This window comes from Dermacentor variabilis, chromosome 10 (genome assembly GCF_050947875.1).
Source record: "Dermacentor variabilis isolate Ectoservices chromosome 10, ASM5094787v1, whole genome shotgun sequence".
Classification (NCBI taxonomy): domain Eukaryota; kingdom Metazoa; phylum Arthropoda; class Arachnida; order Ixodida; family Ixodidae; genus Dermacentor; species Dermacentor variabilis.
The window spans coordinates 2,687,452-2,708,667 of NC_134577.1; the positions used below are offsets into that span (position 1 = coordinate 2,687,452).

A 21,216-nucleotide genomic window follows, 5' to 3' on the forward strand; every position below is an offset into this window, starting at 1 on the left:
CTCAACTGCTGTTCAAAATTGCCTGCCTCGCAAATAAACATGTATACACAGTTGCAGTCTTCACATGGAATCCGGTAGACAATGCCAGAAAACTTTTTTGGAAGCTTGCTTTTATGTTAGCCAGCCGATGGCATAATTTTTGTGATGACACATGAGCTGCCTGGACACCATAACTGCATAGAATGTGGGCCAAACCCTCACTCCCGCTGAGTATGTACGGTAGGGAGGCATGTTTCCTTGGGAGCAGATGGTCAGGTCTTGGGGGCTGACACAGATGGCGTTCCACCAAGTTTAGAAACAACCTCGGGTAGCAACATGCCGAGAGATATTGGTGCACTTCTTGTAGGTCATCAGCCCTGCCGTTTGGTGCTTCAACAGATGCAGTTGGTTCTGCTGACGAGGGAGGCGGTTTTTTCTGGTTCGTTGGGTGCACTGAATTAAAATGCAGATACTTGTCAGTGTGTATGCTCTTTCTGTACACAAAAAATACCAGACTGTGCCTATCAAGTTTCACGGGGACGTCCCCCCCCCCCCCCCCCCCAGGAAGGGTAGCTCACCGTCTTTTCTTCCTTTGACTATAAATTGGACAGACACTTCAATCCTAATTAAATGCGACAAGAATGAAGAAATTTCTTGCTGAATTATGCAGAAGACCTCATTTATGTAAGGTAGGAAGACCTTGGGCGGCGAGTTCACATGGTGTTCGTACAAGCTGGACCGTTTTTTGAGCGTCTTTTCAATGGTGACGGCCTCGGCCAGAAACTCGGACACTCTTAGGCCGACTGCACAAGAGACCGCCAAATAACTGGTCTTTCTAATGTGATAGCGTTAAAGGAGTACTGACACAAAAATTCGAAGTCGAGTTAATGTGCGAGATCGATTTATGCAAGCATACACACATCACCTACATTATATAAACGGCGATTATAGCTTAGAACATATATAAAATCAATCTTAAGGTTCGCATATGCGCAGCCACTCACAAAACGTAGCACGTTGCGACATCGAGTAAGGAATGCAAACAGAGAAAATGCTACGTCACGAGTTTGTGCTGCTGTCGGGGTGGGCCCGGTGAGCGAATTTCTTGTCGCTCCAATCATTCCTGTGTTTTCCTGTTTTTTTGCCACCGACGACAGCAAAAAATATCTGCTAAAATTTGTTTCCGACACAAAATAACTCGGAAAAAAGTGACCTTGAAAGTATGCATGTCACAAAACGTTGCGTGAAATAGTAAATCAATGGCACGATTTTGACCCACAAGCAGTCAGCGCAGCTGCCACTGCAATTGTCTCTGTGAAGCGGCTCGCCTGGCTAACGTGTCTTCTCATTGCTACCAACGGCGTCGGGAAAATTGTATTGTCACTTATAAGCGACATAAATGTGCAGACGTTGATTGTGCTGAATATAGATGCTTTGTTACGAGCTGCAGATGGATCGCAAGGGCTGTCAACCTCAGATCCGACGGCCAGCGAGCTAGGCTTACACTATTTCCCAGCAATTGCTAAAGCCCCTCAACTTTTCAAAAGTAGCGCCATTCTTAGATCTTTCCGCCACCCCGCTCACCCTGGCGCGTCCTCCTCCACGCTTCCTGTCACCCCAGCCTCCTCCGCTCCCCCATTGGCCAATCTGTGTCACGTGGAAGCAGGCGCCACGCTTTTGTATATTTTTTCTTTCCAGCGCGGAGCAGGCGCCGCGCTTTTGTATATTTTTTTCTTTCCAGCGCGCGCCGACCTCCATTGTTGGGCCTGCACGACGAAAGTACGGCAGGCGGACTGACGGAGTGCGTTAGCATAATAGAATGTGTAGGGCCGTGAACCTAATTGCGATGCCATGCTGCTGCGCCTTCGGTTGCCGCAACAGACACAGCGAGGGCAAAAAGCTTTTTGCTTTGCCATCCGGCCGGCGCAACGCAAGAAGAAGTGTGGATTCGCAGGATCGGGCGGGCTGACATCGAGGAAGTGGCAAAGAACGCACGGCTTAGTGAAGTAAAGGCCACGGCTACTCACAACCTCTTATTTTGAGCCTAGTTCACGCCTTCCGCTTCGAAAAAGTGTGTGTTCATGCTCTGCATGGTTTTTAGCGCGTTGTTTGACTTATTTTTTCGAATGTGCTCTCTTTGTTTCATGTAGTTTCGTCTTGCGGTGAAATGCACGCATCTGCAGCTGGCCTGTGACATAAAAGCGACTTTATTCAGGGTGTGTTTTGAGCTCCACCAGCAGTTAGCACATTCTCAACGCTTTTGCAAGGCTCAATATCACTTAGGATGCAGTCTTTTAGCTTCGAATGTACACCCGCCTGTATTGATTTGGTTTGTGGTGATCAACGTTTTTAACATTCCGAAGCGACTAAAGCTAGGATGCAGGCCGTAGTGCATGGCTCCGGATAACTTCATCTAGCTCGCCTGGGGATGTTTAACATGCACTTTGATCGTAGAGTCGTACGTGGGCCGGTAAATTCCTCGTTGGCGTTTCATAATACTCGCGCGGGCGCACTAGCGCTGCTTTAGAAGTTGGCGCCTCGGCGCGATTGTATTTCTTCAATAAATTTTATTTACTAGTTGTGACACCTTGTCATTATTTCGTAGTATTGACGGCGCCTCCAGGGCACCAAAGTGGCAACGGGAACACCAATGCTAGAACCAGGGCTGGATGGGGCTCGCCGAAGCCAGTACATGCCAAGGGTACGGTATAAGATCGCGGAAAGCCAATTTTGTATGCGAACACTCCCTGCGACGCCTGCATTATTGTAATGTCACGTGCTCTTCAGAGGCCTCCGTTAGCCATTACATGTGCCCTCCTGGAGCAGTACTTGTAGAAAAAAAAAACAATATATCGTCACGATTACCAAAGCACCCCGCAATGAAAAAAACAGCCCTGTTGCCAGGCATTGCTGACTGCACACAGCCATTCCGGCTGTGTGCGGTCAGCAATGAACCTACGAAACCATGTACACATACTTTCACGCTGTCAACACCTGAAACTTTGGCAATTATGTGCGTGTTTGAGTACACCGCGTGCTTGCGTCGTGTTTCAGCAACACGAACTCTCAACGTCGCGCGCTTTACGCCTTAAATACGCCTTGAATAATAGTCCTTTTCTCTATTTCTTTCGCAATTCCAACACGAAATTCTAAAGGCCAGTTACCGACTGACGAAGAAAGATCTCGATTGAAAAAACTGCTCCGCATGGCTCGAACGAACTTTTCTGCGGATTTCCTCCCGGAGCGTGTTAGCCGTCGTCTGCTAGGGCAGGCCCACCACCGGCGGCGCCACCGTCGAGGCCGAGCCGAGCGGAGGAGGAGGGAAGTGAATGGCACTACTTTGGGAGATTGAGGGGCTTTAGCGATCGCCAGCTCGCCTGGCTTTCTCGTTCGCTACCGTCGGCATCAGTGAGCAGCAGAAGTGGTCGGAGTTCGTGCACGCCGCTGGATGCTTAGAAAGGACCTCGTTGAAGAGCAGCCCGATTTGCTCGTTTCATTTCGAGCGTGCCTGGTATAAAAAAAACCACCTGAGCTTAGAGCAATCCAATGATCTTCCACCAGGATTACATACACCCAAGCTTGACATAACATGCTGACATGCTCCCAGCATTCCATTGGGCTTAGCTTGTCTATTGTACCGGCTTCTCTGTACCACAAGGTTTGGTTAATGGCTACCATAGCTGACAAATATGCACAAAAAAGGTTGTTGTGAAATTTCACTCCGCTGCTGGCTGTAAGTGCACTGAAGTCTTCTTTCTTGCCAACATGAGAGAGCTTTCTTCCTTTTCCTCGATAAAGATGCTTCATGCGACTTTATTCTTAAGATCAGTGACAGTTTTGGGAGCTCGTTGAAGCTGTCTTCCACAGGCCAAGGCTCGGGTTCGGGGCTCACTTAAGCTTGGACTTAATTACCGGGTCAAAAAGCTGTGCTCCAACAACTGCTCACAAAGTATAATGCCCACCAAGTAATGCTAGGCAATGCCAGGTTATCACTAATGCATGTCATCATCACGTCACAGCAGCAAGTGATTGCATATGTCGCAATTGTTGCAGTGAAGCCTTGTACATAGGAGGTGACCAAGCCACTTGAGCGACACTGCTGTACAAGGTGAATGGGACATTAAAGCTAAGAGCGAAAAACATACACAATGCCACTTCCTGTGCCGAATGCGTTTGCCTCAGATTCCTTGAGTTGCTCCACTGAGACAGCGACAGAGGATGACAACTGCTCCCTCAGGATGTTCACTGCACTGTCAGCCATCATGTGGGCCACCTATGAAACAAAAAGAACAAGACATTGCTACACAGCACCTATCAGCAAAGGACTATGCTGCAATGATGAGAGAGAAAGCAAGGAGAGGAAATGCAGGGAAGTCAACCCTGGTTTGCTACCCTATACGGTGGTAAGGGAATTGGGGGAAGCAGAAACTTTTGACCTACCTAATGCATAACCAGGGACGAATGGAACATTGGTTATGACAACAAGACTTCCTCAACAATTTTACACATCTCAGCATGATGTGCCGTGCCTCCTGTTGAAAGCGACGCCGTTAGTCATGGAACCATAGTAATAAATTTTTAACCCAACGAGCCAAGACATGACAGCTTAATACTAGTCTACTGGTAGGCCGAAAGTAATTTCAGTTCTACAATCATAATTCACTTTCTCAGATTTTTCTAATGAGAGCATTTCACATGCGCTTTGTTGAGGTACTCAAATTACACTCAGAATCCTACAAATAACATTCAAATTTTCTTCACTAAAATTTAGAGAAAGCATCCTTTAAAAGAACTAAGTTTTGCAAGACAGGCGTCACTGATGCTAAAGGCTTCTAGCAAGTTTAATCTCAAAACAAGCTCATTGAGAAGCAAAAAGAGTGGCCAGCGCTTCACACTTGAGCTGAACAAGCAGTGCATTATTAATAAATGTTATGTGTATTAATATTCTGCATGGGGTCATCCTTGCATGGCTGATTTAGTGGTCGCTCCTGTTGCTAATAACCATCCTTCTGCAGACTTGAGTAGCACACACACAGCCCCATTGCAGCTGAATAAAAATCCAAACAAGAAACTTGCTTTTTTCAATACATAATACAGGTGCAAATTGTCATCTTTAATCAATGCATGCTTAGCAGATACAGTTATCCCCACTGAAACATGGTTTTTGAACCAGATTGATGATAGCGAAATTTTTAAAGGTGCAAGTACATATAAATTTTTTTGTTGTGACTGTGTGCTACACACTGGTAATTGAATGTTTACTGCTGTATGCGACACTGTAAGTTGCCGTGTGATAATTTCTTGAACACACCTGGAAGTTGTGCTCACTTCAATAACTGTCAAGTTCAAGGACTCGCCATGCTTCTGGTTGCCTAATCCATCCAACACCAACTTCACGCCTCAAGCAGCTTTTAAACACTGTTTATTCACATGCCACTGGTTGATATTTAGTCCTCAGTCCCAACTGTGAACTCTTCCAAGCGCTAAGCATTTATTAACTTTTTGCAGTCATGCTTCCCGCCTGACATGAAAAGAGGTTGATTCCAATCAGATGTCAGGCACACTTCTTCCTTCCGGTGTGGTCAGGAACTTTCAGAGCACATGACCAATCGACTTGACCAGTCTTTACATACCTTCCAGTGGCACTGTTGATGGTGTTAAATAGCAAACACATTGAAAACATGGCAGTGTTTACACACATTTTGCAGAGACAAGTGTAGCAAGCCTTACAATTGTGGTTAAGAAGAGGAATACATTCCTTCTATGTGCTGAAATACAAGAGAGTATTATTTTATTGCAAGATATCGGAATCCATCTGGAAGAAAGACATCATATGCTTCCGCAAAATGGCTAAGTACGCCTTACTTAATGAGCACAAGAACTCATCTACCGCACCTTTTGGCACACCAGTGACATTTCCCTGTGGCATCTGAAAAGCACAACGTTCTCTTTGACTACTGCAAAATAAGTAATAACTCATGAGCAGAAAGTGTAAAGCTTAGTCTTGTCGCCAACACTGTACAACTCGTGCCCAAAACTAATTAGAACCTCCAGCCAATATGATAACAATCTGCACCCTTAAAGAGTCCCTGAAACTATATGGAATACTTTCTCAGAAGAATGTTATGTCAGGGCACTATATTAAAAGGGCTACAAGTAGTTAAACCTTAGCCTCATCCCAGGTTGTGATGTTCCGCATAAACTTCTACTATGTGCAGCCATGGCCACAACACTATGCAGAGACACTAGTGACATGTTTTCCCCCATCTTTTTCCATTGCAGTGTTACTTAACAGTGGTGATGGTGGCCTGAAAATAAAGTTTACACGCAGTGCTTGCATGTCGTAAAGCATGCAGTCTCTGCAGTTTAACCCCGTACACGTGCATACAACAGCAGGGTAAGTTCAGCAGAAAGGCGAGCATGAGCACAAGTCCCAGCAAATTGGAGCCTGAATCAAATATGGTACCATGTGCTTATGTCCACACATCTGTATGTACAAGGCTGGGTGTAAGTCAGGTGATTTTGACAAGTGAGAGTCTGAGTGAGCCCGAAAGGAAAAATGTATTTCGTGAGTGGATCTCAGCTCTCCTTATTTTCGCAACCTATGATGGCAAGCTTCCACTAAGCATCACAGCAGTGAACCTATGCATGCAGCTGCAGTGCACCATTTCAAGCAACGGCACGACTACAAAACAAAGGTCAACACCCTTGATCACTTCAAACAGTTGTCCAAATGATCATGCTAAGCACAGCCCATTAGGTAAGCTCACTATTTGCTGCTGGAACACTTTCCTTAAGACAGAATGAGCACTATGCATGGAAAGAGTATTTTAAGCGCCATACACGGGTCAAGATACACAACTTTTCACAAACAGGTTTGATTTCAATAAAAATTCTACACCTTCTTTATGGCAATCACATAAGACTCCGCACTAAACATCATAGCTCTTGCTTAATTCTTGAAGCAGTTATGTCTCTTTAAATGTGTAAATGACTATGATAGTTCATAAAATCTATCATTGCAAAATTATAAGAAAACTTGATCTCCCTTCATTTCATATTATTTTAGATGGAACCAAGGAGCGCAGTCGTGGCACTACTATTTTAACATTTGACTGTTTTCTATAAAAAATGATTTACAAATTAAGACCACTATTCTTGCACTTACACCATTATTTTTAAAAATTAAATTTCTCAGTGAATAACAAAGCATAATTCTGAAATAGGGCATATGTTGTACTCTGCACAAAACTTTGCCCCAGAGAACTCTCTAATACTAATCTGGTTAATGTAATATGGAAACAATAGGTTTTGTAAACCCAGAAATTGCTAAAGAATTCAAAATAAGAAAAATGACTTAAGATTCACAATTGTATTATATTTCATTTTTTACTTACTTGGCCCCTATAACATTCCCTGGAACATACTTGTACATGGGACGTCCTTCTTGTCTATGGTTTGTCTAGGATGGTTTGTCTATGTCCACCTTTGCACACTTGTTCTCATTTCGGACACACACCCTGTGACAACTGGTGCGCTGTGAACATGCCACTAACAATGCCCACCTTCTAAAGCACTCACTGAATCCCTTCTGGGTCAGCATTGTAAGACAGCCAGAACTGCAGCCTCTCAAAACATCAGAGCTAACCGAACAGACACTGCCAGCATCGGGGGCACAGAATACTGAGCCAATCTCCAGAGGCAGCTTCGAAGGCCCAGAGTGTGAGCCACTTTCACATGTCGCCCACTACGATTGGATGCATGAAATAGTTTCACATTATAAAGCTGTGGCTTGTGCAATACTTTGGAGCCATTTTACAGATGCACGTGCGCTCACTACAAATGGCCAGGGGGCCATACACCACAACATTCAGTATACTGGTCGTCAAAAACAGTTTAAAAGCACCAAGACAGATGTTCCAGGAAATCAGGTAATAGCCCAAAGCCTCGTGACAGTAAACTGCAGTGTTATGAGTGACCAGTAAGGCATGTGCGAATACGTGAAGACGGCACCGATCAGCGAAACAAAGTGGGAGTGGACACATGATGTGTGAAGCCTGTGAAGCGCGAGAGAAAATGCAGAAAAAGGAGGCAAAGGCAGATAAGCGGGGATTGCTGACGTGGATGAGGAGCAGGGCTGACGCATCTCCAGCAGTGCAACCCATCGTAGTGAACGTTCTTGCCGCGCGCAATACAAGCCACGAGAAATCAGCGAACGGCGTTAAACAATGTTTTTGCCCCATTTGGGCGGCCGTAGTCAGATCGACTATGTTCCTGGTGGCTTTTAACCATTTTCATTGCAAAATATTGCAAAATTTTTTCTGTGCTTCTGATTACAAGTGAATGTATGTCTTTTTTTTCTTGTTTTCTCAAAACACAGATTTTCTATTTCTTGATGATTTGGGGCAGTAATATCTCTGCTTCGAGGCAGGTAGAGGCATAATTCTTGTTGTGGCTCATAGCTGAATCTGCAAAGCACCTGATGGTAGGAACAGATGGTTTAAAATTTTTCAGTTCTGCTTTAGATCAGGCAGTAGGGTACCTACATTTGGAACAGGGAAGCTTGAATTGCTATAGAATTACTAATACTTCTTATATCAAAAAAGTATGCCTGCCAGTGTGTTTCTTATGTTTTCTAGTAACTAGGCATGTGCCAATATAAATTTTTGTGGCACGGTTATTTTTCTGTTGTTTCTACAAATGATGAACAATGAAACTCATTTATATTCAGGACCTAAATGGCATATTGGAAAAATAATTGCATATTTGAAATCAGCACAAAAATCTTAATAGGACTAAAGAGTGACATTAATATTGATGAAAAAAAGGATGAACATTATTTCAATAGCACTGTCCCCCAAGTGGCTATCCAGCACAACTGCTGTCATCCTTCACGGAAGTCTTACTGCAAGAGGTTCATTCCCCCATGAAACCGCGCGAAGTGGTAATGGACATAACTAAAACTGTTGTGATCCGATATGTACATTGAGTGTCCCACCACATCAAGAAAGCTGCAGGCCATGCCGGTGTTAAGGTGGTGTTTATCACACCTAGCAAGTTGGGAATGTTGAGCAAAAAGTTAATGATAGCAAGCAAACGCCTGGACTGTGTAGTAAGAGACATACCGCCAAGCCTGTAGACCGCAATACCAATGTAGTTTGTGCCATTACCACCTCTTGCGGCTGCACTTACATCTGGCAAACAGGACACTGCCTTAATAAATGTTTACGTGAGCATGCGCACAGTGGTCAAGATTAAGACTGGTAGTAATCTAGCTGTTCATTGTGCAAAGTGTGGCTGCTCACTCCGCACACGTGTGCTGAGAAGGTACAGCAACCAGATGGCCAGGGAAATCTTTGAGGCCCTTTTAATTTGTGAGTTAGGAGCCACTTGCGTAAGCGCCCTTTCTATAGCTCTTTGCGATAATGAACTTAAGTTCATTATCAAGACTATCAAGACTATTATTAAGTCTATCAAGACTGGCTTGATAGACCTATGGTGAAACCCTTCAGCGGTATTGTGCGAGACGCTCGGGCGGAGCAATTGCCGGCCTTGTTCGCCAGGCTAAACCCGCCTGTTGCTACAATTCACCACCACCACCACCACCAACTTAAGTTCCTCAAAAGTTAATCAATTTCGATGATGCCCATATTGTGCATTTTACATTTGTATAGTTTTACATTTGTGATGCATGGGCAACAGGAGTTGATTGACGATGACGCACCTTCCCTTTCTTGCTTTCTCTTTTTCAGCCCGTTGGGAATAGTATATACAGTCGAGCTTGCTTATAACGAACCTGAGCATCACGAAGGGTCTGTTCGGTATATGCCGAAGTTCGTAGTAAAGGGACCACAGCTTAACCCTCTGAAGGTTTTTGCCGCACATGTATGGTGGCGGTTTTCTGTCCTGCAAGGTCTTTGCCATACGGGTACGGTTTCGACCCTCCATTTGAAATTTTGCGCCATAATGACAATGTGTGCTCACTGGGAGGTGCTGCCACCTCTTAGGACTTACAAGAAGCGTTTGAAATTTGTGCTACCTTCTTGGGGAGATAAACAGAACTGATTTCTAGCTTCAGCACGTAGCGCAGACTGCGGCAACACCCCTTTTGCGTTTTCGGTTTCGCCGCGTGATCGCAACGGAGGCGCGCGAAACGTCATTTTTCTCTTTGTCGGCAGTCTCTTGCAGAGGCAGTGGAAGTTGATTTCTATCTTGATTGGCGTTGCTCTTGGCTTGTTTATAACCACCGCTCGTGAGGTATTCTCGCTCTCGACGGCAACATGGTTTCGGTTCCGCCGCGTGATCACAACGGAGGCGAGTGAAATGTGATTTTTCTCTTTGTTGGCACGCTATCGCACGGGCGGCGGAAGTTGATTTCTATCTTGACTGGCGCTGCTCTTAGCTTGTGTATCACCGCCGCTCACGAGGTATTCTTGCTTTCTGCGGCAACGCGGTTAACGCGAGAGGGTGCCTCAGACCTCTGCCCAAGGCAGTTGCATGCAGAGAAGATGTCATGTGTGCGCCAACACAACTCGTCGCTCCAAGAGAAGAACATACACGCATTTTAGGTGTGCAGACTGCGATAAGCTGCTGTGCGGAGACCCGTGTTTCAAGGAGTACCACACGCTGAAATACTATTGAACATTTTGCATTTCTGAGTGATGCCGACACCAAAATACTGTTACTAATTTTTTTTTACTATTTATTCCCTACATTATATATCTTGTACATTCAAGATCTGCAATAAAGTAATTTGACCACCTGGGAAAGTTTTTTTCAAAATAATTCAACCCTCAAAGGGTTAAAGAAGAAGGTGGCTAGTCAAAACACAATATTTCTTTCTTTGCAAAGAAGTTTGTGATGATCGTCTGTTTCCGCAGTGCAGATCCCATGAGGGCGGTCTACAGTTTATTTAAAGCAGAAGCGTGCCCTTCGCTGAGGCCCTTGGCATAGACAAGTTGCCCGAGACCCTCTATGTAGCCCATTGCTACAGGTGCGCCGCTTATGGGTGCTGGCTCTGAAGTTTCATCGTCATCCGATTCCTCCGTGATGCTCTCCGCCTCCACTTCAGACGACGCCCTCGTCCGTGCACGGTCCTGGAATCTTGATCAGCAGAAATAAAGTCATCCCAAGCAATGTCATGGTCCCACATGTCGGGGTTGACGACATGCTGCCTCAAATCACCGCCGGACTGGTCATCTTCGGAAGCATCAGGCTCGGCAGGCACTGCGTCGACGAAGCCGACCTTGCGGAAACAGTTCCATGCGCAAGCGGGCATCACCTCCGCCAAGGCCGCCTTCATCATATCAACGGCTGAATATAGTGAAACTCGAAGTGGCAAGTTGGCGGCCAGGCGGTCAACAGCAATGAGCAAGTGCTCCAGAATGCAGCGCCTATTGGATGCCTTTAGTGCGCGTATTATGCCCAAATCAAGCGGTTGCACTTTCGAAGTGGTATAGGGCAGCAGGAAAGGTAGAGTCACTGCCGTCAGAGAAGTTCGCATGTGGCGGAGCACTTGTCGAGCATGAGCAGCACGCCCCTGCTTTGCCTCTGCATGTCACGGTCAAGCTCGCCCAGCCACTCAGCAAATAAATTGCATGTCATCCACGCCTTAGTATTGTGCCTGTAGCGCATGGGTACATAGCTCCGAAAGCAAGGCGGCTTCTTTGATTTTCCCATTACAAAGGGCACGTGGAAGTCCCTACCATCCGTATTACTGCACAGAAGTACAGTAACGCGCACTTTAGTGTGCTTGCCGCCAGCGCTTGAGTCGCCTTTCATGGCGTGCGTTCTGTCAGGCAGCACCTCATAAAATAATGCAGTTTCGTCTGTCTTATACATGTCCTGCTCCACATAGCTTGCAATAATGGCTCTGTTTCTTAAAGGCCAAGTGGCAACGTCTTGATCGCTTACCGAAGCCGCCTCACCGACAATCGATTTAAAAACAATCCCACGCCGCAGTTTGAATCTATGTAGCCAGCCATTGCTGGGCAGAAGTCTAGCAGAAACGCAAAGTTTTTGGCTTTGCTCAACATCATTGGCCCACTTATCGGAATGTTGCGAGCCCCTACATTGACAAACCACTTAAGCAATGAGTATTTTACGTCCGCATAGGTGGGCTTTCGCAGGTGCTTTCTGTTCGTCAAGTCGGTGTCAGAGCTGCCAATCTTTTCCTTGTTGTTTAGACTCATTGAGATGGTTGATTTCGACACGTTGTACTTCTTCACCAACTCGCAGTTTTTAGCACCCTGAGACAGTTCCATCAAAATTGCCTGCTTCGTTTCCATGTCCAGCGCTTTTCGTTTCATGACCACTGCAGGCACCGCATTCCCGTCCGCCATGCTGTATACAACTCAAGTCCGACTAGAATGAAGTGCGGAAACGAGGAAGCACGGAGACTAGTGTGGAGAGGTCTGCTTCGTGGTAACGGCCAGAAGACAAAACTTCTGAATGTAAGCCGGCGCCATAGCGGCCGCCGAGACAGCGAGGGAATTGCAAGAAACAATGAGGGGATGGGAGCGGAGTTCCGAGGAAGGGCGGGAAGGCGACCTTGGAAGCCGCACGCCAACACTCGTGGGCAGCGTGTGATGGTGGGGAGAAGGCAGCGGGGCACAAAACGGATAGTTCGCCTGCAAGGAGGCTTGAGAAAACAGACCGTGTGCAAAGGGCTCAACCGATCAGCAGGGCTCAAAGACATTCGTTATATGGGTGGTGTTATGCTATTGAATAATGTATGTTTTGACGGTCGCACAGGTTGTTTTAAGCGAAAGTTTGTCTTAGGTGGGGCTGTTATATGTGGGCTACGCTGCATTTGTGCTTAGCTTCAATAAAGATGTTGTTGGCAGTCAGCGCTGGTCCTGTGCTCTTCCTTGTCCATGTGTTTTTCGACGCTGTTTAAAATAAATGGCAGAAGAAAGGACACAATGCAGTGCCTATGTTGTGTCCCTTCTTCTGTCCTCATCTTTTGCGCTGTGCACACATGTCGATACTGAATCACCAACTCGCCCAAGCTCCCACTTTATCAAGATATATGACAAGCTTATACGAAAAGCAGAATAGCCACCACGGCTGCTCAAGTGGTGCTGAAAACAGTGCGTCCATGTGGGGCCGCCACTTTAAATGCATTTATTACGATAACTTGCAACACTCTTGGTTCTCACTCCGAGTATGACTTAGCAACAAAAAAATTAAACCTATGAAAAAGAATGAGAAGGTTACAGGCCACAACAAAGTTATACATAAATGACTTGCCATTAGGGGTGTGCAAATTATCGAAAATTTCTAATATTATTGAACATTATATTTTTAATATTTGCATTTGATTCAAAAACTATGTATTCAAAGATTTTAGAACATTTGATTGGATATGAATATTTGAACCAAATCGAATCGAATATATTTCTGGCTGTGTATAGCAAGTAATAATAAGTAATAAATACTTATTAGCATTTATTTCTATCTATTTTAAGAATCTCTGTCTGATTTTGTGCTGAATTTTGCGATAATTTCATGCTGCTGCCAAATTTTGCCTTAAAAAATGCTTAGCCACTGGATGTCTAAGCTGTGCAGGAAAGCCAGCCTCTCAGTAACAAGGGGCACAGGTTTGCAAACAACGAGGGTGCACTCTTTTTGTAGGTTCCACCCCCAATCCTGAGATTATTTCTTGACAGCAAATACAATGAGTGACAGGGTCAAATGCCTCAGAGTTTATGAGAAATTGATGCGGTATACTGAGGCACAGGTAGGCTAATGTCATGAGCTGAGAAAGCAGAAGATACGAATGGGACAAGAAAGCACGAGGAGGCTGTGGAAGAAATAAAGAAAAGATAAGTGACAAAATAAGAAAGTGTCAGAATATAAAATATGGAATATGTGAAAGAAGTGCAACAATGTACCCGGAGCTACATGGCCAACGGGCCAAAAGGACACGAAGCAGAAGAGAGCAGCCCAACTATGCTCTGGGATAACAGGTGGCAGAAGGAACTGGAGGTTGAATGGAATGGAGGGTTCGTGGAGACAGCGACAACCTAGTGGAAGCTGCATTTCAGCTGCTACGGCAGCAACCCATGAGCTGAGTGGGCGCCCCACCAGAGGCCGCAGCTAGCTACAGGCTGACGGCACCAAGACTCCCGCAGCTACGATCCGCAGGCCAGCAGAGTCTGCCAGGCGCCTCAATCACCCCTCTGCCTTGACCAGGTCGATCGTGGGCCGAACGTCGGACACACACAGCTACAACATCGCAACATCGGATCCTCAACACATCAGCGGGCCTATCAACGTGCCGTCGGAAACAGCGACGACGAGGTGACATGGAGACATCGGTGGGCGCAATGTAACATTTTGAACTTTGCAACCCATCATGTACGAGGACTTTAGAGAAGATGCTTAATTAATGCGCCCTGTACATAGGTTGTTGATTGTATGTTTGGCTATTTGGTTTGTAGTGCGTGTTCCTTGCAGATTTACATATTTTCCTTTCATGTTCATTGCCCCATAGAGGTTTTTCATGATTCAAAAGTCCCTGGTGTCTTGTTTAACACCATGAGACCATGATCAAGAAGTGGAAATCACTCAATTTTCTAAATACACAATGTTTCAGTATGATGGCATACTATACTAATTTTTTTACCAATGACAATGTAATTGCAATGCTTCAACATGTTAAAATAAATCAACTTGCTAATAAATGCGTATGCATATCATTATGAGATATTCTATGATTAAATTTGTATTTGATTCATAATAGAAAATTTTGATATTCGCACACCCCTACTTACCATTAAACATCACCTCAACAATCAGACTGTTCGCCGGTGATTGCATTACTTAACCACGGTGTCTACCAAGTTGACATCTTCAAATTCCCTGAGTTTTCCAGGTTTTCCCCGAGTGCCTTGCAAAATTCCCCGAGTGATGCAGAACTACGTTTTATGTCAAGACAGGCTGAAACCATATCGCCCAATGCTGTCACTCTCTAGTAAGCATACGAAAAAAAATTTAAAGAAAAACGACTTAATCCAATTTGAATACTAAAGAGTAGTGTTTATGTTATTCTAAAAGAGAATAGAAGAGAGGGGTTAGTAAAATGCACAGCAAATAATATGTCTTCGAAAAAAATTGCAAATCGAGTCGGACATTGTCAAATATGAATAAAAAAGGAGATGCATGCAAAAGCAAATATTTTCGAATATGAGGTATTTCTATCAACTGATAGCAAGCTGATGGTATGGGGCCCGAACTTTGTCAAAATTGAGATTCTCTCTCAACAGCTCGAAAGTCAACCTCAACTGTCCTGACATACTCTCAACCTGCGCACGACGCCTCAGTGTTGTGTTTCACTGCTTTAAAGAGTTTATTTTGGTTTGGATGAGAGACATTTGCATCTCGGCATCAGCCTACACTATTTTTTGAGCTCAAGCTCCTTCAAAACGGCGGCAGCACACTTCCTCTCCTATTCATTCCTCAATGCGTAGGTCCTTTCTGTTTTTAATTGTATACCTTCCGCCACTCGTTCGCCCCACGGACCATTCGAAGCATCTTCTTGGTCAGTTGCACACTCCACGTCTGAGTTTTCTATCTCCTTAGGGGCCGCGAAAACGTCCGAAAAATCGGCCAGTTGTAAAAAAATTAATGCATGTCATTTATTGCCCTTAAAGGCTCAGACTGCCACAGGCACATTCAATAACGCTCTGAAGGCCTGTCGATAAATGCATTAGGCATATCGGTGCTCGTACTGCGAAAGGAAATACCGGGTACATGCGTGTATGATTATATAAGGAATGCATACTGTATCCCGTGGCAGTAGCCCCTTTTCACGCTAGTTATGCTTCACTGCAATACTATTGCGTAAGCTTCACCAGAGTCCTTCCATGTTTTTTCTGGTCACGAAACTGCCGCCTCAGTTTCATATAGCGCCAGCGCCCGCCGCTAGAGGCGCAACCGTGCATGAGAGGGCATGCGAACGCCGCTACCGCTGTGGTTGTGTGTGGGGCAGCCTCGGTATTCTAGCTTTCTCAACTTCCTCAACGATCGCTTTAGTTTCACGTAACTATTTTTAACATTGAATATAATTAAATTACTGCCTGAGCATGTCTTCTGCGATGATATGAGCGCACGGGACGAAAAAAAAAAGCTGCTCATAACATGGAGCTTGCGGCGGTCTCAGACCAAAAAGAAGAAAGATCTGGAATTTTAAGAGCCAGAACCGCGATACGATTATGAGGCACGCCGTAGTGGGGGACTCGGGATTAGTTTTGACCACCTGGGATCCATTAAAATGCACCTAAATTTAAATAAACAGGCGTTTTGCATTTCGCCCCCGTCGAAGTGCGTCCGCTGTACCCGGCCGGGCGGTCCCGGTCCGGATTTCTTCGTCATCGCCGTTCGCCTCAACGCTTCGGTGGGCTCTGCTTTTTAATATTTGCCTTAAATTAAACACCGCGCATTCGCAATAAAACGCCAGTGGTCCCACTGATCACCAGAGGAGTAAGCGCCAATTCTCCGTTGCGCATAGCGCCAGATTGTTCGCCGAGGACAGCTGTTCAGTTTCTGTTAAACTGTGGCATAGAAGGACTCTGTGGGCAGTATCTTATAACGAGATCAAAAGAATGAAATTGCTATTGCAAAGGGCTGCTACCGTAGAATACTTAATGACAAAGAAAAGGGAACTGAGCTGCTCCATGCGCTTAAGATTTCTTGCAAAGCGATGTCATTTCTGAATAAGATTTAGGTAGAATTAATGCAAGACGAACTTCGCTACTAAATGTCTTCCTAGACAATCACATGTAAGAAGACAGGACAGACAGACAGACCTGTCCTGTCTTCTTACATGTGATTGTCTAGAAAGCGCAACCAATGTTTCCTATTACAATGAACCAACTTGCCCAACAACGCATCCTGCTAAATGCCTTCGGTGCGGCTTTTAACAACGGATTAAGGCGAACCTGAAGTGTTAGGACCTGCACAGTTGAAACTAGCTGTAATTAGGCAATTGCCTTAGCAAGCAGTCGTTTAGAAGCGTCAGTAAGCCCAGCACTTCACTGCTCGTGGTTTCGACGCAGAAACGACGAGACTAGGTATTTTGGTTCTTAATTCGCAACTATTTACAATATGTTAAAATGTTGCAATCACCGGTCCTGATATTCTTATCATGGTCGAAAAATGAAAAAAAAACTTTATAATTCGATTAAGAAAATAAATAAAACGTGTTGGTGCAAAAACAAAATACAAGCACGATCATTTATTTATCATGTAAAATAAGCGGAGCGAAATACAGATAGCACGGAGGCGTCCGGTCACAAATGGTCTACCATTCACAATGCAAGAAGTTTGTTAAAAGCATGACACTGATATAATACGCATAAAGAAATAAGATCAAACGTGAGAGGTATGGATTGGGAGGCAGGAAACAAACACCAGCAAACGAATGGCAATAAGTACAGAATGCATAGTCGATTGTTTCTATAAACAAGAAAGTGTAAAGCATAAGCATTTCATAACACACGGCTAAAGAACTCTCAAACGAACACAAGTAGCCACATCACAAATACAGCAATTTTTTTTAAATGGCTTGTTAGAGATACTACCTTTCTACTTCTTCAGCTGTTACTTAAACATGCAGACAAAACTTGCTCAGCAAATCACAATACAAATGTAGCTAACAGTGTGCTAATAACCTTCTTACTCATAGCAGCTTATAGACTTAAAAGTACGTGCAATTGAAGAATTGTAGCCCATCATTAGCCAAGACTAAAGGACAATGGAAAATAAAACAATGCATATTATTCTGTTTTAACACTTGCATTTAAAGGAATTCTAATGCTATACCTTTCATAGATGGTCGGGGTAAGGGCGCTATTGCTGTGAACTACTCTATCCTGGTATAACACAAATTGAGGTTGCAACAAAGCATAAAGCAAATGTGTTCAGCGTCTGCTTCTCACGCTCTAGGGACACGTCGTCGCCGTTGATGTTGAAATTGTACGCAGTGACGATGTCCGAGGCGTCAAAGTGTTTCGCGCACACACGTGTATACTTCGATTCGAAATTAAAACCGCCACTTTCCTGCCGCGGTATGGCCCGCATCCATTTCTCGCGCTGCTCCTTGTTATTAGGTAAACAGAACAACGAAACCTTTTCGGTCGTGCCCTTGTAGCCGGAACGGCACCCAGGCACGCAACACGTGTTCGGCATCGTTGTCCCACCCCACCACTTCAACCAAACAGCCCAACACTCGAAAAATAGCACAGCACATGCACAGAACGTACCCGAAAAGTCAGCTCGCCTCGCACTGCGCACGCATTTCGGTACGCGAACGATGCCCTCTGTGGCACAGTGGCACCGCGTCGCGGCACCTTTGGGCAGCATATGAACCTCTCCCATAGCGTGACGGCGGAGTTTCGTGACCAGAAAAACATGGAAAGACTCTGGCTTCACCAAGTAACATTACTGTATCGAGGCGAAGCTGATTTTCGGGGAACCGGCATTATGCAACGTGCTGCGCTTTCCAAGCTTTTAAGCCAATCGCGAGGACCACAAAGAGTCCGTGCCATTGCTGAGAGCAGCGAGTTCTTTCAATAAAAAACACGGCACCCAACGGCAACAAGCTTCATAGCGAACGTCGAAGCAGTTAGGCCTAACGTTGCCGCAGGAGTGGCTACGGCTGCCAGCGGATCTGTGTGCAAGTGCCAGTTCGAGGCGGTGAGGTAATCAAATGGCAGCGATGGTGGCTTTGATTAATGCCGTTTGGGATCTGCAGTCATGGCAAAACGTCCGGAAAATATGACCGCGAAGAGTTCTTGCGTCCGAAAATTTCAGACGCTCTGATACATTGACTCTATGGAATACGTAGTGGTGGTGCCGTGAAGCCGTCCAAATTATCGGGAATCTGGGAAGTCGGTCATTGACCGTACACTGGAAACTCCTCCAGCCGATGACAGGGCGTCAAAGACGATTCATTACGATTCCTGTCTGTACTCGAGCTAGCATTATTGCGACTTTCAACCCTTTCAATAAAATTACAGCTAATTTTCTTTGATAGAGGTACAAATCCCCAGAGTTTTCCCTGAGTTTTTCCAGACTACTCAAAATCCCTGAGAATTCCCGGTTTTCCTGGTTGGTAGACACCCTGGAGGGGTTAGTAAAATGCACAGCAAATAATATGTCTTCGAAAAAAATTGCAAATCGAGTCGGACATTCTCAAATACGAATAAAAATGAGATGCATACAAAAATAAAATTATGGGGTTTTACGTGCCAAAACCACTTTCACATTATGAGCCACGCCAGGAAATTTCGACTCTGGAAATTTCGACCACCTGGGGTTCTTTAACGTGCAGCTAAATCTAAGCACACGGGTGTTTTTGCATTAGATGCATACACAAGCAAATATTTTCGAATATGAGCTATTTCTATTAACTGATAGCAACGTCAGTGGTACGAGGTCCAAACTTTGTCACAACTGAGATTCTCTCTCAACAGCTCGAAAGTCAACCTCAACTGTCCTGACATGCTCTCAGCCTGCGCACGACGCCTAAGTGTTGTGTTTCACTGCTTTAAAGAGTTTATTTTGGTTTCGATGAGGGACACCTGCATCTCGGCATCAACCAACACTTTGTTTTTTGAGCTCAAGCTCCTTCAAAATGGCGGCAGCATGCTTCATTTTCCATTCATTCCTCAATGCGTAGGTCTTTTCTGTTCTTTTTCCTCCTTCCGCCACTCGTTCGCCCCACGGACCATTTGAAGCATCTTCTTGGTCACTTACACAATCCACGTCTGATTTTTCCGAACTCCTTAGGGGCCGCGAAAACGTCCAAAAAATCGGCCAGTTGGAAAAAATAAATGCATGTCATTTACTGCCCTTAAGGTGGGGGTACTACGGCAGCCATCTTGCGAGTAGTTCATATTCCCCCACCAGGCGACGCCACTGAGTCATGACTGAAGGGATGCTCTTTGCCGATGCAGCACAGCGTTCGCTCAGAGCAGGACATGCCTGCGCCTGCATGTATTGGAAGTTTCTCGAACGTAGTCGATGCTTCCATCCGTTGTCTGTTGTCACCGACGCTTAGGAAATCTGATTGTATGAGCGACGCGAATTGTCTAGTACTTACTGGAAGACACGCGGGAAGCAGGGATTACTGTGGAACCTTCGATGACTCATGTATAAAAGCCGACGTGTTTCGCCGCTGATCAGATTTCGGCGATTGCCGACTGTGTTTGCCGCTATCGTTGTGCTTAGAGTGCAGCTTGCTTTTGTGGGCACAGGATCACCCAATAAAGTCCGTTTCGTCAGTCACAGTTTTGCGACCGTTTTCTTCACCGTCACTACAACGTGGAATACAATTGAACAATAGTATGACAAAATCCTTCACACCATGAAGCTCACTGTAGGTTGCCTTTGCAGCGCCACTTGATTAGTGTCTATTTAGGAATCTCAGTAGTGCGAAGGGACATGACACAAAAGAAAAGCAGGATAGTCTGTCGACCTCAGTGTCTACGCGACAATGAGACATTACAGGAAAGACGAATGCGTCCATGTCTGGTTCTTTTTCTCCTTTCCCTGTATTTGCGACCGTCTGCCTGGCCGTCCCGACGCACTTACCACATGTAGATGACAAGGCGTGGATTTTATTCGTGGTTGTGAGAAGAAAAGGCTGAGGGAAGTTTTGCTGACCTGACAATCCGGATGGCTGACAGCTGAAAATCGGCCAGCAGGATAATAGGGTAAATAGTAGAGAGGAGGGAAAGTGATAACTCAGCGCACTCTCGCATTGCGTGGCCAGCGCTGTCTTGTTCCGCGCGACATGCAGGCCATGGACAAAAGCGCGCACGTGCGCTTTCGTCTGCCGAGAGGATGCTGTTCTCGTACACATCGAAAATTTGAAGGTATCTCGTCAAAAAGGCGCATCTTGTAGAGCAAATTTCGCTATTACTGCGTTTTTCCTATTTTTTTATTTGAAGGCTTCGCTAAAGCAGGCGTTTGTCTACTTTATTGATACGTGATGTATGTAATGTTTTCACTCTATTACCTTCCTAGCTTACTTCAAGGTCGTAAAAACTCGCTACAATAGATTGAGGCACAGAAAAGCGAACGGAAGCACGTAACGATGTTATTTATCACACTTTCTCGACACGTATGGTATTGTGCAAAACAACACATGAACGAGACACTCTAGCTAATAAGGCTGTATATCGGATCCCGTCATTATTTACATGTTTCGGGAGGAGGGGGGTATCAGCT

The 21,216-nt window shown here is 45.2% G+C and overlaps 1 protein-coding gene across 7 annotated transcripts in view; it reads right to left on the reverse strand.

Moving 5' to 3' along the window:
• The window catches only part of Rtca (RNA 3'-terminal phosphate cyclase), an 83,757-nt gene that overhangs the window by 32,618 nt on the left and 29,923 nt on the right, over positions 1-21,216 (reverse strand). For all 7 annotated transcript variants that reach the window (XM_075671305.1, XM_075671300.1, XM_075671304.1 and 4 more), the window contains one exon: positions 4,125-4,252. In XM_075671305.1, coding sequence (XP_075527420.1) covers positions 4,125-4,252 — 128 coding nt within the window. The remainder of the gene's footprint in view (positions 1-4,124; positions 4,253-21,216) is intronic.